This window comes from Filicampus tigris, chromosome 1 (genome assembly GCF_054856515.1).
Source record: "Filicampus tigris isolate MCC_2025a chromosome 1, RoL_Ftig_1.0, whole genome shotgun sequence".
Lineage (NCBI taxonomy): Eukaryota > Metazoa > Chordata > Actinopteri > Syngnathiformes > Syngnathidae > Filicampus > Filicampus tigris.
Window position 1 is genome coordinate 38,715,746 of NC_141217.1, and position 15,588 is coordinate 38,731,333.

The following is a 15,588-nucleotide window of genomic DNA, read 5'->3' on the forward strand; positions in this document are numbered from 1 at the left end:
GTGAGCAGCCTGGTTGCCAGGTCGGGTCAAGCCAAAGATTTCTGCAAAGTTTATGATATGATGACAGATGTATTGATTTTTCCAGCACTTCATTATGGTTTTAAAGGGGAAGTCAACCCAAACACATTTTTTTCAAGAATATTTTCTATGTAGGAGCACTAGTTGATCATTCTGATAAATATTGCGTTTGTGGAATAAGAGTTAAGCAGCAAAATCCACTCGTTTTTAGCCAATTATGGGGAGGCGGGCGGCCATTTTGTCACTTCTGTCGACTGAAAATGACATCACAGCTGCTCGGGGGCTCAGGTAACCACCAATCACGGCTGAGCTTCAGAAGAAAGGTCAGCCGTGATTGGTCGTTGAGCAGTTGTGATGTCATTTTCAGTTGACAGAAGTGACAAAATGGCCACCCTATGAGATGGCTAAAAACTGGCTGATTTTACTCATATTCCAAAAACGCAATATGAATCAGAATGCCGTGTTTCAGCTAGCGCTCCTCCATAGAAAGTATTCTTTCTAAAAAAAATGTTTGGGTTGATTTCAACCTTTAAGGTGGACTGGATGTTCTGGCGGATATAATTACCAGGCCTTTTTCAAATGGACCTCTCAAGAAGGGAGGAGAAGCAAACCAAACACAACGTATACGTTTTGCGGCACCAGTCTTGGAGCATTTCTGGCACCTCATACGCACATTGCGCCAAAGTGCCTGCGCTTTGATTTGTTGGCCCGCGTGTGATGTTGCCCCAGGTTATGCTAGCGTGTTCTTTAGCGCCAATGCTAGCTAACGCGATCGATGAGCCTTCATGTGAAGGTGCTTTTTGTGTTGTGTTGAATAACTAAACTACTGTATTGGTGGTTCATGCGTTCATGATTGTGCGCTTGACCAGGTTGAAGTGCTTTGCCTCCATCTTGCGGCATCTACAGGCAATCGAACACCTTTTTGGGGCCGACGTTTCGGATTTTCAGGGGTTTGCCAATCTGTGCTGGTTGAGTTACACTATATTGCCTCGCTGTTTTTACTTGAATATAATGCCTTCTGATTCAATCGATAACTGCTCTTGTAGTGGGGGAATGTGCCATCTTTTCATGCCAGACCAAGATTCTGTTCAGTTCTCACCAAATAACACCAAACCTGCACACTGCACCCCACAGAGTTTCTCTGCTTCTGACTTTGGAGCTATGCAAGGTGAAGCTGGACATTTTTTCAAGCTACCATGTCAAAGCCAAACAGTAAGCAGAGCTGCACTGTCCGCACAGATTGGCATTAGCTAACAGCGCTATCAGCATTAGCTTCTAATGACTGGCACATGCTTGAATGCTGGGTGAAGTTGTCGATCTGTGTTCGGAGATGTGTCTGTTCCATGCACCACATGAGCAGATCTGTGACACTAATTGACAAGTGTAGGTTGAAAATCTCAATGGGCTGCTTGCTTCTTCCCCCCCCCACCCCCCCCGCATTTGGGGCCAATCATTTATCCTTTGTGCATTCGGATTGAAGAATCCGTCCACTGTTTTGAATGGCGACTCGCGCTCAAGCTTCATGGGATTTGTTTTTGTGTACATTTTGCGCAGATGCGCCACATTCTGGTGACTGCACCACATGTTCGTTTAAGACACTAATCATAACTCAATAGGCCACTTTATTGACAACGTTTATTGTGCTGACCACTACACACAATATCTCACGAGAGGCTCGAGCCACAAATAAGCCGTCCAAACTATTCTTATAGATATAGGCCTACTGTAATCACAATTAGTGTGTAGACAACATTTACATTCATGATTGGACACCTTACAGCTCAACATTTCTCAAAATGGGCCAAAAGATATACCACTAGATCTTTTCAAACATAAACACTTTGAGAGCTTTATTGAATGAGCGGGCACAACTGTCATCTGAAATCAAAGTGCCGGGATATTTAAACAGTGTTAAAGTATGGCTCCTCCTAATTAATAACAGTGCAGATAACAATATGTGTCACGCATGTCAGTTTCAGTGTGGAGAAATCTTATGACGACGAGCGTCACCGAGTGCGTGCGTGCGTGCGTGTGCGTGCGTGTGTGTGTGTGTGTGAGCCATGCGTGTGCGGGCCTCAGGTCTTAAAGAGAGCAGCAGCAGTCACAGCTGTTAGAGCCACAGCAACCACAGGCCCCCAGATCATCCACGGCTTCTGAAAGGAGCGGCGGCACAAAAATGGAAACATGAGCGTCACCATGTGAACAGCTTCCCTGTGGAAGAAGCGGCAATGGAACGAGACCAAGGCGGCGCAACACAGAATGTCGGTTAAAGAAGATGAAGACGAGCTCATCCAAAGTCGGGCGGGGGGAAAAAAAGCGTGTTAGTGTCCAGGCATAACAAACATGTTGAAGCTGTATGATTTGAAAGGTTAGATTGCTGCGGCACAGATTCTTTGTTTTGTTTTGTTTTTTCCCCCCCCCAAAAAGGAAGGCGTTTGGTGAGGCGGGGGGGACCTTAGTAAGCCATGCAGCGATCCGGAGGACACAGATGAGCACGACAGATGCGGGCAGGAATAACGTGTACCTTTCTACCACAATGCGCCGAAGCACCATAAGAGCAAAGCCAGGACAAGGCCGATGACTACGGCTTGAACAGGCAGCATTAGGGATGTCTACAGAAGGGAAGTGATATTATAATAATCAACTATGCAATGGGAGATCCTAGGGATGTCACAATATCGCGATATTAAAATTGCCCCGACATATCGTTGTCGGCATGTCACCATATTAATAGCAGCATATCTGTTCCAAAGCCCAAGTTGCTCTCCGTTTGTGCAGTTCCCGCACCCTGCGGTGGTTAGTTTATTAGTGCCGTTTAATTGGAACCATGGCTGGCCAAGCCCATTTCTTTTTGAATGCTTTTATTATGTACAAAAACAGAATATTGTGCTGTTTTTTTTTTTTTAATTAGCTCTTTTTTTTAAACAATATCTTGATCTTTTTATATGGCGCCAACCTCTCCACAATAGCGTGATAATTATAGTATCGCGAGGTTCATATCGTGACATAATCGTATCGTGACATCCCTAGGAGATACTAATAACACAGGAAACACCTGAAGTAAGCAGTGTTTTTAAATGTGTTGGGTTTTAAATGGGATTCACACAGCTGTCAATGTTGTCAAGCAACAGGAAACACACCAGATGAGAACAGAGTGGTAACTCAGATTACACCAATCATACAAGTGGTACGATTATTTGGCCAGAGACAAGTGACAAAATCAAGAGACATTTTACGTTTGGAATGTAAAAGCCCAAAGCAAAGCTGCTGCTCGGGACAAAAGTCATGTGTTTTGAAAATAACTGATAGGGCAGTTGTTGTTTTTTTTTTTTTATTCATGATTTAATCCGTCACACTAGGGTTCAGAATTCACACAAAGGTCATCTATCTGAGTGAGATGGAGCAACACACTCACCTTTGTTCCTCTCTCCTGTAATTCCTTCATGTTGGCTTTGCACTCCTCCAGTTCATTCAAAAGTGACTGCTTCTCCTGCTCACTCTTCTCATATTCTTCCTTTAGATCAGTCAGCTCCGTCTTGGTCTCCTCGTACTATAGAGAACAGAGATAGACCGATATGTATTTTTCAGGGGCGATACCGACTATTAGTAGTCCATATTTGGAGCTGATATTCATTTTCAATAAAAAGAAAAATATTGGTAATCAAGATCTAGAAAAAAAAAAATTAAAACTCTTAACTTTGTTGAAGCATATGTTTATTGAACGATTTTTCAGATTAGCATAACATTGATTTTTTTTTTTTAATTTTTGTTATTATTATTATATTATTGACAATGTACATCTTTGTTATTAAATTCTAACACAGTTTTAAATTGATTTATTATCGGCCATCAGATTAAAAAAAAAAAAAAGGCACATGCCGATATATTCGTCAAAACACCAAATATCGGTGCCAATAATCGGCCCGGCCTATAATCGGTCCATCCCTAATATGGAATAAAACAAAACTGGTCATTTTATCAACCAATGAACAAGGATGCAAATGGCAACAATATTTTGGCTACATGCAACGAATTCTTCGTTGAGCAATGATTTCCAAAAATTTGGGTTCAAGTGATTTGCTACCCGCTTTTAAGAGATCAATGTCTTTCTGACAATGTACGTAGTCATTATTACATTTTGAGTAGTTGGAATTTCAGTCAATATATATTGGTAACTTAATTGTGATTTGTCAGAAGGGCATGAGAGAGATATTTTTCATTCAATTTTCCCTTGCCAAAAGTGAATTAACGATATCCTCAACGCCATTTTCACAAATTACGCCACTTTTGCTATCCATGTGTGGTGGGGTTCTCATTACATCATCATCTACAACTCTGACGCAGAGAGATCCGCTACAGATATCTGCAACGGAATTGTGGCTATCCAGTTTCAGATATCAAGATTAATTCATGACACATTGAACTGGAATAATGGCTACTCAGAATCAAAGTTGTCGATATCTCTAAACGTCAATTTATTTACAATTCTGTCATCGATATCCGTGAGTCTTAGTTGTCTGTAATGACGAGCTTCATACACATGAATGGCGAAAATTGACATCATTTGTCCTCAGTGAAACGGCATCGCAGATATTTGCAAATGCTACATGGCTGATCGGAACAAAAGGCGGTTCGTCGGTCTGGGCCTTTCTCTTTTCTTTGGTGATCTCAACTCAAACAATAGTTTTATCAGAGCTTTCTGTTCAACGCTGCTCCTCCACACCGAGAGGGAGTGGATTGGCCATACATACTCATGCAACCTGCTAAACCTGCCAGGAAACAGGCAAGCCTGCTTTCAGGCTTGCGTCACGAGATGACAGAACGAGCAGTGCCCATTTGTTTGGAAAAAAAATAAAAAAATCGAACGTAGCGTACGTTATTCGTGTTAGCACTCTGCCCGTTTATTTGTTACCGGACACCAGGATGCTGAAGAACGAGGTCTAAAGTTTTCATCGTAATGCCATCACAGGCTACTTGGTCCCGTTCACACGTTACAATCCATAATGTTGTTTTAACAGAGCCTCTTTGCCTAGCTTTCTGAGAAAAAAAATATCAAGAAAAGTAGGAGGTCGGTCGTAGTTGCAGTCGCCTGCCGAGCAGGAGGATGAGATCATGTACTACTTTGCTCCACTGATACGAGGGGTGCGCATCTCTCCACAAAAGACGATTTGATGCGGTTTTCGAAATGTTAGGTGCGAAACGATTCGAGGACGGTTCGATTTGAAAGTGGAACGATTCGGTTTGACTCAGTGAGATTACGATTCGATTCTATACACTGTAGTATGGCTCAGTTCGATAGTGTACGATGCAATTCATCTTCTGTTGTTATTTTATACACATTTGAATTGAAAATTTCCCCACTGTGGGATCAATAAAGGCATTCTTATTCTTATTCTTATTAATTTGTCAGTGATGTAAATGTGCCAATTCCTTCTAAGATATATCTCTCCAATAAAAGACAATTCGATATGTGTCTCGATACATTTCAAAGTGGAACGATTCGGTTTGATTTGATGCACCCGCACCTCTTAAATAAAAAATAAAAAAATAAATTAAAAAAAAAAAGATTTTTCCGATTCAAACCGGTTTTTGTTACACCCCTAACTGATACAGTTCAAAGACAACACAGGATGAAAATAGCCTCGGGTGAATTCCGAGTGCTTTTATGTATATTGGACGGCTGAAACGTGGATATGTTACAAGAGATTAGATCTCTTGTGATTTCAAGAAATTCCTAAACGGTGTTGTGGCACACTTAGTGTACTGTGAAAGGTCATCAGGTGTGCTGTGGGAGATTATCCAATTTCACCTAATTGCCTTGAAAAGTATTTTCAAACGACCAATATTGTACTGTATCTTTGTTCATCTGTGTCAATGACATATAGAGACAGGCAAAACAACTCAATGCTCTTCCACTAGTGGGCAACTAATCCATGTATTCTCTTTTTGCGATTTTTCCGATGAAGAGTACAGTACGTGTAAAGATTGGCAAACAAGGCAGTGGCCTTATACGACTTGAAGCTGACCTGTGTCTGCAGGCTCTTCCTGCAGCTATCGGCCTCATCCAGTTGGCTTCGTAGCTTGCTGCTATCCTGTTGGTGCTGAAGCTCCAAAGCTACCAGCTTCTTTTCCAGCTCCTGCTGAGATCTCTCAAGAGCTTTCAGGCTGTTGCTCAGATCTGCACTCTGGGAACGTGAACTGGCAGCAAACGAAAAAGACACACACACACACTCATTTTAACAGGTGCTGTGGAGTGACGAAAACTCACAAAAGAGAATGTTTGGAATTTATCCCTGGTAAACGGCAAACTCGTAGAAACAATGAAACACAGACGGAGGAAAAAAGACATGCAAGATGGAACACAGCAGCTAGCAGCGAATAGTTGGGTCAACTAATTGTTTTGGGGTCGGAGGACCACATTTCATGAGCTGCAGTAAATTTGTCCCTGCAGTGAACAAACAAATTCAAATGTTCTCCAAAGGACTGACCTGACAAGCTCTTTCTCCAGCTGCTGCTGCTTCTGCTGCATGGCCTCATTTTTAGCAAGCAGTGCTGCACTTTCTTGCTGCAGGTTGCCCTTCTCTTTCTGGTGGACCTTGTGGAGTTCCTCTTTCTCGGCCCGCAGGGAAGTGCACTCACTTTGCAGACCGCCCTTTTCTTTCTGATGCTTAGTCACCAATTCTTGTTTCTCCGATCGCAGACCAGAACACTCCTTCTGAAGGCCGTTACACTCCATCTGCATGGACTGCAGCTCATTGGCTGAAAAAAGAAAAAAAAAAGAAAAGAAAAATGAATGTACTGAATTAATATATATCATTGAATTTTTTTCGTAACCACTCACATAGCTCAAAACTTTCACCATCGAAATGCCATTAATCCATTCCATGAATCCCCCCCAAAAACATTTCTTTGTGTGTCTTTTTATTTTAATAGGGAATAAAATCACTCTCTAATATTGTGCTATATAAAAACATAAGAGTGATAACACAACTAAGTACAATGGAAAGCATGAAGCAGTTTGTGCATCATGATTTGCAATTCGGTGTGCTGCTCCTTCTGGTGTGCCCGCCTTGGCCACCAGGAGGCAGTACTGCATAATACGGTCACGCAGACACAAACAACGAAGAAATTGCCTCTTCTTTTTCAGCTACTGCTCAGTAAGTTGCTGAGATATTCATCATTTTTTTCACAGAGGATAAAGTGAGTATTGTTATAGAATCTGTTGATATTCTTTAAAGGGTTGTAAAACTGCAACTAAGGATGCTAATCATTAGCATGTCAATGGTAATTTAAATTATATGCTAGCATTATTCTAGCTGGGGCAACATAGTTTTGTTGTTTTAATTATACAACATGTACTTCTCTTTGTTTTATGTCTAGTTTGACAGTAAACTCCAACTAGGAGTGTCATTAAACAGCTTGAAGACTTTTCTTGTGTGAATTGTTCACATTTTACCAAACCAGGGGCGGAGCCAGAACGTGGCTAATGGGTGGGCCTGGAAAAATCTGGGTGGGTCTGAATATTTCTCTCCCTGAGCACAATCCTCCTGTGCTGACACAACGTATATTCAAATAAAATGACAAACGGAATAATATGAAGTTCAGATCTTCCTTAGACAACCACAATTATGCCATTCTTAATATTCAATAAAATAAAAAAACACACAGACACAAGGAAACACAAATTCAAAAATAATTGAACCTCCTAAGGCTTAGTGGCCACATAGGTGGACAGCACTTTCTAGCTCTTGTGTCCACAAGTGTGTGCACTGTGGAACTGAGGTTGTTTTGGACACATATGTGGGCACTTACACTGCCATCTTGTGGTCTCAGAAGAGTATTACATACTCAAGTATACAGTACAATACAATGCTAAAAACTAAAAGATGATGCTTAGTTTTTCTTCTAATTAGGTTCCAATAAGCCCAAATAGCAAGAAGAAATAAAAAATGCATGTAAAAAAAAAAAAACAGCTTGGGCCTAAGGAGGTTAATAATAATTTACTAAAAATGTTAAAGTGTGTTTTTCATGAATCTCACTGGGTGGGCAGTCTGTCGATCTGGGTGGGCCTGTGCACACCCTGGCCCACCCACGGCTCCGCCCCTGTACCAAACTGCAGCTTATCGTAAAGGGAGTTGAATTGACTCCCAAGTCCAAACAAAAATATCAGCCGACTGATGGCTCGTATTCGTAAAACTCCTAAATCGGGTATGTGCTGTCAAAATGTGACGAAAGCAGATTTAAATTCTAGGAAAAATGCGTGCACAATATGCAGCAAGATACAATGAGAGACGCTCTGCATTTCATTTGAGCAGATATTACTCTGTACCCTGGCACAGGGATGGATGATTTCGTCCTCACTAATATAGCGTGACAATATTTCTATTCATAAAATGATCCAGTATATCACAAAGTGTATTTGTAGCCTGGAGTACCTTGAATTTCTGCCGTTTTCTGCCACTGCTTGCCCTGCTGCTGGAGATCCCGCTGCAGCTCATCAATCTCCCGCTCGTATTTGCCGGCAGTCTGACGCCATTTGTCCAAATCCTTGGAGACGGTCGCCAGGTTCAACTCGATTGCGCCGACGTCGCGCTCCCGCTCTGCGCAAGCTGCCTCCAGGACGCGTTTCAGCGACTTCACCTCATCACGTGAACTTTGCAGCTCGTCGCGGAAACTGGCGGAAACGTCCGTCTGCTCTCGGAGGACGTCCATCTCATCTTGGAGCTGCCGCAGTTGGCCTGTTCAAAGTATGTTCACGTTATACACGAGTGGTGGTCATCGTTTTTTTTTTTTTTAATTGTGCTTGCTTAAAAGGCATACGGAATTGCATTTTGGCTTCTTACTACGGCAGAAAGGACAGCTACAGTCTATCGGGTGGCTCCTATTATATACCTTGAAGAAGTTTGATCTGTTTTGCAGATTCATCGGCTTGTTGTTTCTTGTCTCTTTTCTCTTTATTGAGGATACCTACAAAAGGTGACATTCTTTTTAGAATTGTGGCCAACTCCGTCTACCTGTATTGTGCAAGCACGCTGAAGAAAAACAAAAAAAACAGACCACAATATTTATTGAGCACAATTTGTTTACCTTCTAGCTCCATGCATTTGTGCCGCTCTGTATTGGCCTGATCTTGAGCCTTTCCAAGTTCATCATTCAAGCGCTGGATTGTTTGTTCATAGTCGCTTGCGGAGCCCATATTTGACCTGGTGAGATCATCTGAGAAGCCCGTACAGAACAATGGTTATCCAAAATCAAAAGAGCCACCCTAACAAGAAAGTGGGCGGCCGTATCTTCCCACAAAGGCTGTGCAATGTTGAACATTTGCCGCGGTCAGAACGAGGAAGCAGTGATGGCATTCGGTGTCATCATAAAAATAGAAGGGTAACTTCAAGTCCTTCCATGTTCATTCTGCTTCACTGGCAACTATTTAACTAGGGCGGACACATGAGTTGATTTCCCAAGATATTAAAACAGGCCCATTACATAAGCTAATTGCCAACCCAGAAAGGAACGAAACTGTGCATTTCCTAAACGCTCTGTCATTCCAAACAGTCTACAAGCTCTCTGGTCGGCACCGCTACACCACCCCGCCATCACCCGACAAAGGGAGCGGTTTGGCCGAGGCTGTCAAAGGCCTGTTATGTTTCTTGTTGGGTGAAAACAAGCTCTGCAAACGCTTGGTGGTTTGCGCTTCCCGGCGAATATCTTGATCCACTAATCTGCGGTGGCTCGAAAAAAAGAGATGACCTCATCTCGGGCCGAGCATTTGGCAGAGGAGGAAAAACGAGCCACAACGTTTGGAAGCATGTGCGCCATAAAAGGACGCAGCCGACGGGTGCGACGCAGCATTTGCCACAGAGGCTCGCTTGCATGCCTCTCTCGCATTGCTGTCTTAATGTACTGTTCATATCCATGAACGCATTCGCATTCCCAGAGGCGCCATCGGATGCCACCGATAAATCCGAGGCTAGCAAGTGACTACTGGAGGCTGGTGGCACCCTGCGACTCGAGCGCATGACCACCCTGCCGTGTGCCAGAAAAGAGGCCGGGTGAGCTGTGTTGTGTCCTATCTGTTTGTGTGTTCCAACATGCATGCATATTTATGAGAGAGAAAGTGAGTGGGATCCCTGTTAATAGGCGGGCCTTTGTCCAGTCGAGGGAAAAAAAAAAAAGTCATTCAAAAAAGACAAATACAAAAGAGTATCTCGCACAATATCTTTCGCCACCATGACCCATCACGGCTTGAATGTCACACAATCCAAGTACTAATGGGATTAGAATGTATAAAAATACCTTTTGGCGAGATGGTATACTGAGCATCATGCTGCGCGATGACAACAACAACAAAAAAAAAGTAGGGGGATTTCTTTTTTTAGCTCGAGTGCTGAAGGCTAAAGTCATGATGGCCCAGCTAGCCTCCTGCCGCTTTCCACCCCAATGAATGAGACGGCCTGTTTTCGACATGGCCCTGCTGGGTAAATGTATACAGAATGGAACAGATCCGTTGATGATGCCGATAATATGATAATCAATTGCTGCACAAATGGGTGATGACGGATCCTTAAGATTGATCCCTAAATGATTAAAAAGACTGCGCTGAGGATGCCACAAGCGCTCTCTATGTTGTGCAGTGACAGTGAAACATTGCAAATACAGTACAAGCCTCATGCAAAATCAAGTGACTCGTGAATCTTCTTGAAAGTGGTGCACGGTGGTGAATGCCTTATCCTCTGCATTCTATTTTGACTGTCCTTTTCAAATGTCAGTGGTTACCCTGCTGACACGTTCTCTAGTCGAGGAGACTCTTCTAATTGGCTGTTGACACGAGACTCTCAAACAAGGACATCAGTTTGTAGTCATGCAACTGCCTTCATTGAAGGTTGACACACTTCAGTATGACTCAGGATAATTTCGCTAAACTTTGCATGAATGATTAGTCAGTGCAGGTGAGAACCATAGGATGACCAAAACGATGTCATCTAATTCATGTCCGTCCAAAGATAGCGAAAGTATTCAGTTACCTTTCATCAGAGATATGTTGTTCAGGGGATCACTCAGCTGATCACTCAGCCCCTTCTCTTCCATGATCTTATCTGTAAAAATGTAATACATATCAGAATGAGAAAAATACATACAGCAAAAAAAAAAGCACAATTGGTGGTTAAATACTTGAAACACAATCATAAATCCAACAGATGTTAAAGCACGAACAAGATAAGAGCACTGTGTATATACTCATCACATTACAACATGCTCAATCAAATTGAAACTGTCAAACATAGCTGAAACAGTTACCTCAGTTTATCCAGACACTGCACTGAGGCTACAGCAGTCCTTGTCCTTGACATGAAGAACTCTTCTCCGACTCCAACTATAAGATTTTTTTTTCCCCCCGATACAAAACGGAATAGTCTAACTAGGGAAGGGGCAAGGGGGACCTGCACATGACAATTTAGTGCCGGATCTCAGCGATATTGCTACAATAAACCCACAGGCGATACAAATGTAGTCCAAATATAGCAAAGTAGAGATGTTGAGTCTCATTCAAATGCAACGCTACTTTTTGGGGGAGTATAAATGTCCTTAAAAGCTGACACCCCTCTATTTTTGTGGTCGCATTGGCCTGCCCCTCCACACTAGGTCATGCATGTGAGTCCGGGCCGGTCGGCATCACGGAAGCTGCAGCTGCATACTGACAGAGAGGTTTTGTTTAGGGAGCTGCCCTGTGGCCTACTGGTGCTGATGTAAAACGCCACAGAACATGGACTACAGTACTGTTCTCTAGATATTGTTCAACGCAAGAAAAAATAAAAGCAGCCATAAAAGATCAACTGGAAGTTGCATTTTGTTCTGCTTTCGGACATTAAAATATGATGGCTTGCATCTTCCAAAAAAAGACAAATCTATGAAGCAATTGCGAAACGAGCGAATGGTGGTATCCATTATCCAGTTTTATTTATTTATCTATGCAAAAATTCACTTCTAGATGTGAATTTTACTGTCACCTATAGCAGTCATTCCCAACCAGTGTGCCGTGCTATTCATTTTGGAACACTACAAATAATCTAAGGTTTGTTCATCTATCTTTGCCACCAACGTATAGTGACAGGCAGAACAAGTCAATCATTTTCCACTAGGTGGCAGAAAGTACATAATTAAGGACTATCTACTTTTTGTTTTGTGGTGTGTACTGAGAGTTTTTTCTAAATTATGTGCCTTGGCTGAATGAAGGATTGGAAACACAGCCTTAAATGACTTAAAAAACACCTCTCACTGGCTGTCTCATTCAAGTATTTTGCTTTTTCATTGACTTTTTTTGGGCGATGTTACATAGTGACTTGAGGTGAGGCTCATGGCTGCTGAGGCACTGACTCTTCTGCGGTTGGATATACACATTTGAATCCAAAATAAAAGATTAGCCTGTAATTCAATTTTGACCTTAATTGAAAGATTTGTTTTCAAAGCCTTTATTTATGCTTCAGTCAATTCCACTCTGCGCAACAATGTGATAGCAAGAAAAACACAAGAATATTTAATATAAGGTCAAGTTCATAGTTGTTGATTCATTGATCTCTCATATAAAATGAAATGCATTTTGTCTTATCTTTATATTGTAACGTCCTCGTATGTAGTTAAAGGATGACGTGGTAGCTGAGGCGCTTAGGTCACTTTACTCCCCCGGGCGGTAACAGGATGCACATTCGTTCAAGAGCTGCCATCGACCACAACTCACGCCCCCATCACTCCGCACACTTGAGCGAACGTTTAAGATTATATGTCCATCGTGCCTTTTCATTGGGACTTCCAATTAAAAATGGCTGCCATGTCTGAATGTCCTCAACCAGCTAAGACTTTCTGTACTGCACTGGTATCAAAATCGTGATCAGACTCCTGCAGAGCTTGCTATGTAGAGTACAGTTAAAGAGTTTGTCATTTCCTTCCCCCAAAAAGTCAACTTCTCCCAAATTTGTTAAAACTCAGTCGGCTATGATCTAACAGTTGTGCAAAAAAATCCTCCCCCTCTAGCCCCATCTTCTACCTCTTGACTGCGACTTTCAGCAGTCACGTCAAGTCAATCAACTAAAACGGCCTTTTACCGTCTGAAAAACATCTCCAGATTAAAGTGTTGCATACAGACCAGGAGTCCATGATTTTATCACCAGTAGACTTATTGTAATGCTCTTCTCATTGGACTCCCTCAGAAGAGCATCAAACAGCTGCAGCTCATTCACAACGCTGCAGCTCAGGTTCTTACCAGCACAAATAGATCACAACATATTATTTCAGTCCCAAAGACTATGCACTGGCTCCCAGTCAGCTGTAGAATAGATTTTGCAATTATGCTTCTGGCCTATAAATCACTGAATGGCTTAGGTCCTGTATACATTAAAGAAATGCTCATGGAATATAAACCTAGTAGGGTCAGAAGACTCGAGTCAATTAGTGGAGCACCGTGTTCAAAGTAAATAGGGTGCATCTGCATTTAACTGTTATGCTGCAAGCATAACATTCTATCATCAGTTTTTCCAAAATTATGATCTTGTGCTGTAAAACGACTTCTTATTGCTTTACTTTGCTTGGAAATGTCTTAAATTCTTTTGCTTTATAAAATGTATTCAATTATTTTACCTTTAAGTGTAGGATTTTGCCTTTAAATATTGTTTTGTAACTTTAAGTGAAGAACATGAGTCAAGTCAAGTCAAATTTATTTATATAGCCCTTAATCACAGGAAAGTCTCAAGGGGCTTCACATATGCACCACATCATATACACGACATCCCCTGACCTTAACCCCCAGGAGGGCAAGGAAAAACTAAAAAAAAAAAACATCTGGGGAAAAGTGAGAAACCTTGAGAAGGGACCACAGATGGGGGAATCCCCCTTCCAGGATGATCAGGCCTGCAATGGATGCCGAGTGGGCAACATTGAACATACATTATAGTACTATACGGTGTTTGTTAAAGTGATGTGAAAGTTAATCAAATGAAGTGCTGCAGGAAGATGACACTGATGAAGTGACATGAAATTGAATGTGCTATATAAATCATTTTTAAGAAATTGCACCAGATGAAAAACAACCAATCAGAGACAGAAGGAGGTTGGAGTTATTAGTAACGTGACGCAACATTCAAACCTTGCGAGCAGTTTTAATGCTATAAAGGCCCCTTTTTTAAATATCAATTACATTTATTTTTCACCAAGCACAGGCTAAAGGTGAAAATTTTCATAAGCAACATGTGTTGAGGATGAAATTGCATTAACGGTTTATAGGAATGACGTAACTTAAAAGCTCAAGATGTCTTGTTATGGTGCCTGTTGACTATCAGACATACAACACATTCCGCAGAGCCAATAAAACAAAATTATAAACACTAAAACGCCCAGCATCACACACTAGATTTTGTCTGACTCCGGAGTTTCACGTTATATTCTACGAAATCCAATTATTCACTTCAAATTTATAAACTACGCAGCACAATAAGACAGAATTAGGATAACATCTTGTCAGAAGAATATGACAGCGTTCCGGATTTAAGACGTCAGCAAAAACACCTTGCGACATAGATGTGGGGATTACCTTCATTTGCATAAATAGGTAACTGTAAAAGACAAGAACTGATTCTGTGATCCGATATTGCAACATCCCCGTTGCAAGAAAAACAAACAATTGCTGCCCATTGCAGTGACCGTTTGAGGTAACAGGAGCACAGATTGAAGAGATCTCATGTGAGTTCTCTTGACCTAAACAATGTCAGATGTTGAATGGTGATATGGCATTTCACACAGAGACATTGCCCTTAGTTGGACAAGATCCTCATTGAAATAGAGATTTAGGATGAGACGTTACTAATCATTGACATAGGTCGGTCAATCATCAACTCTTTCAGCCGTCTCTATTTGCAGCGGACATGTACATGATACTTGATTTCTGAGTGGAGCAAAACCGAGCTGCCGTTTTAGCAAATACGATTCTCCACTAGAACATAAAAGGAGCTGCGGTTTACATTGAATACAACACATCTGGAGTAAACATAAAAGGAATACAGGGGCTCATTATATCAAACGTCGTAATCATACATTTGTTGCTATAATTATGCTTTGCACAACTAACTGCCAGAAGACCAGATGGAGCCACACTGACGATTGCTAAGATGAAGATGATTGCTGAAATGTCTTGCCGCATGAATGATTTTGCTACTAAAGATTTCTTCATGTCTTACCACAAGTAATTTGCCACCTACATCCATACACACAGACAAATACAAGACGTTCCAACTGCCCTTTTGCTCACCCCATACTTTAAAGTTGGAACGCCCGTGTAACTAGGGAAGTAAGAAAGAAAGAAAAGAAAGGAGCCGGAGAGACAGTTTTGATAGGCGCACCGGCCTATAGCCGATTACTATTTGGTCCAGCCTGACAAAAAGCTGGATAGACTGATGGTGGAAGGGTACCCAGGCTGCAGACGGAAGGCGATAAACGGACGGGGAAATGTTTGTGAAATGCCCAGCTCTGCTTGTTAACTTGTTCAAAGTCGATAGCGAGGTAGTGTTCCGGTTTTTCATCTTAACT

At 41.8% G+C, this 15,588-nt stretch overlaps 1 protein-coding gene across 3 annotated transcripts; it reads right to left on the reverse strand.

Annotated features, from left to right (window-relative positions):
* Nucleotides 1-1,634: 1,634 nt before the first annotated feature.
* Nucleotides 1,635-11,438, reverse strand: slmapb (sarcolemma associated protein b). 3 transcript variants are annotated; one of them, XM_086039468.1, is made up of 11 exons: nucleotides 11,314-11,438; nucleotides 11,040-11,111; nucleotides 9,106-9,234; nucleotides 8,911-8,985; nucleotides 8,659-8,756; nucleotides 8,454-8,565; nucleotides 6,507-6,777; nucleotides 6,045-6,216; nucleotides 3,434-3,568; nucleotides 2,543-2,630; nucleotides 1,635-2,171 (listed from the first exon to the last, which is right to left on the reverse strand). In XM_086039468.1, the coding sequence occupies exons 2-10, from the start codon at nucleotides 11,101-11,103 to the stop codon at nucleotides 2,547-2,549; spliced, it is 1,140 nt and encodes a 379-aa protein (XP_085895594.1). In that variant the 5' UTR covers nucleotides 11,104-11,111; nucleotides 11,314-11,438; the 3' UTR covers nucleotides 1,635-2,171; nucleotides 2,543-2,546. The 3 variants fall into 3 exon arrangements, with proteins under 3 accessions (XP_085895594.1, XP_085895592.1, XP_085895593.1); XM_086039466.1 differs by having other exon boundaries at nucleotides 8,454-8,756; nucleotides 11,314-11,437; XM_086039467.1 differs by lacking the exon at nucleotides 2,543-2,630 and having other exon boundaries at nucleotides 8,454-8,756; nucleotides 11,314-11,437.
* Between the last annotated feature and the right edge of the window lie 4,150 nt (nucleotides 11,439-15,588).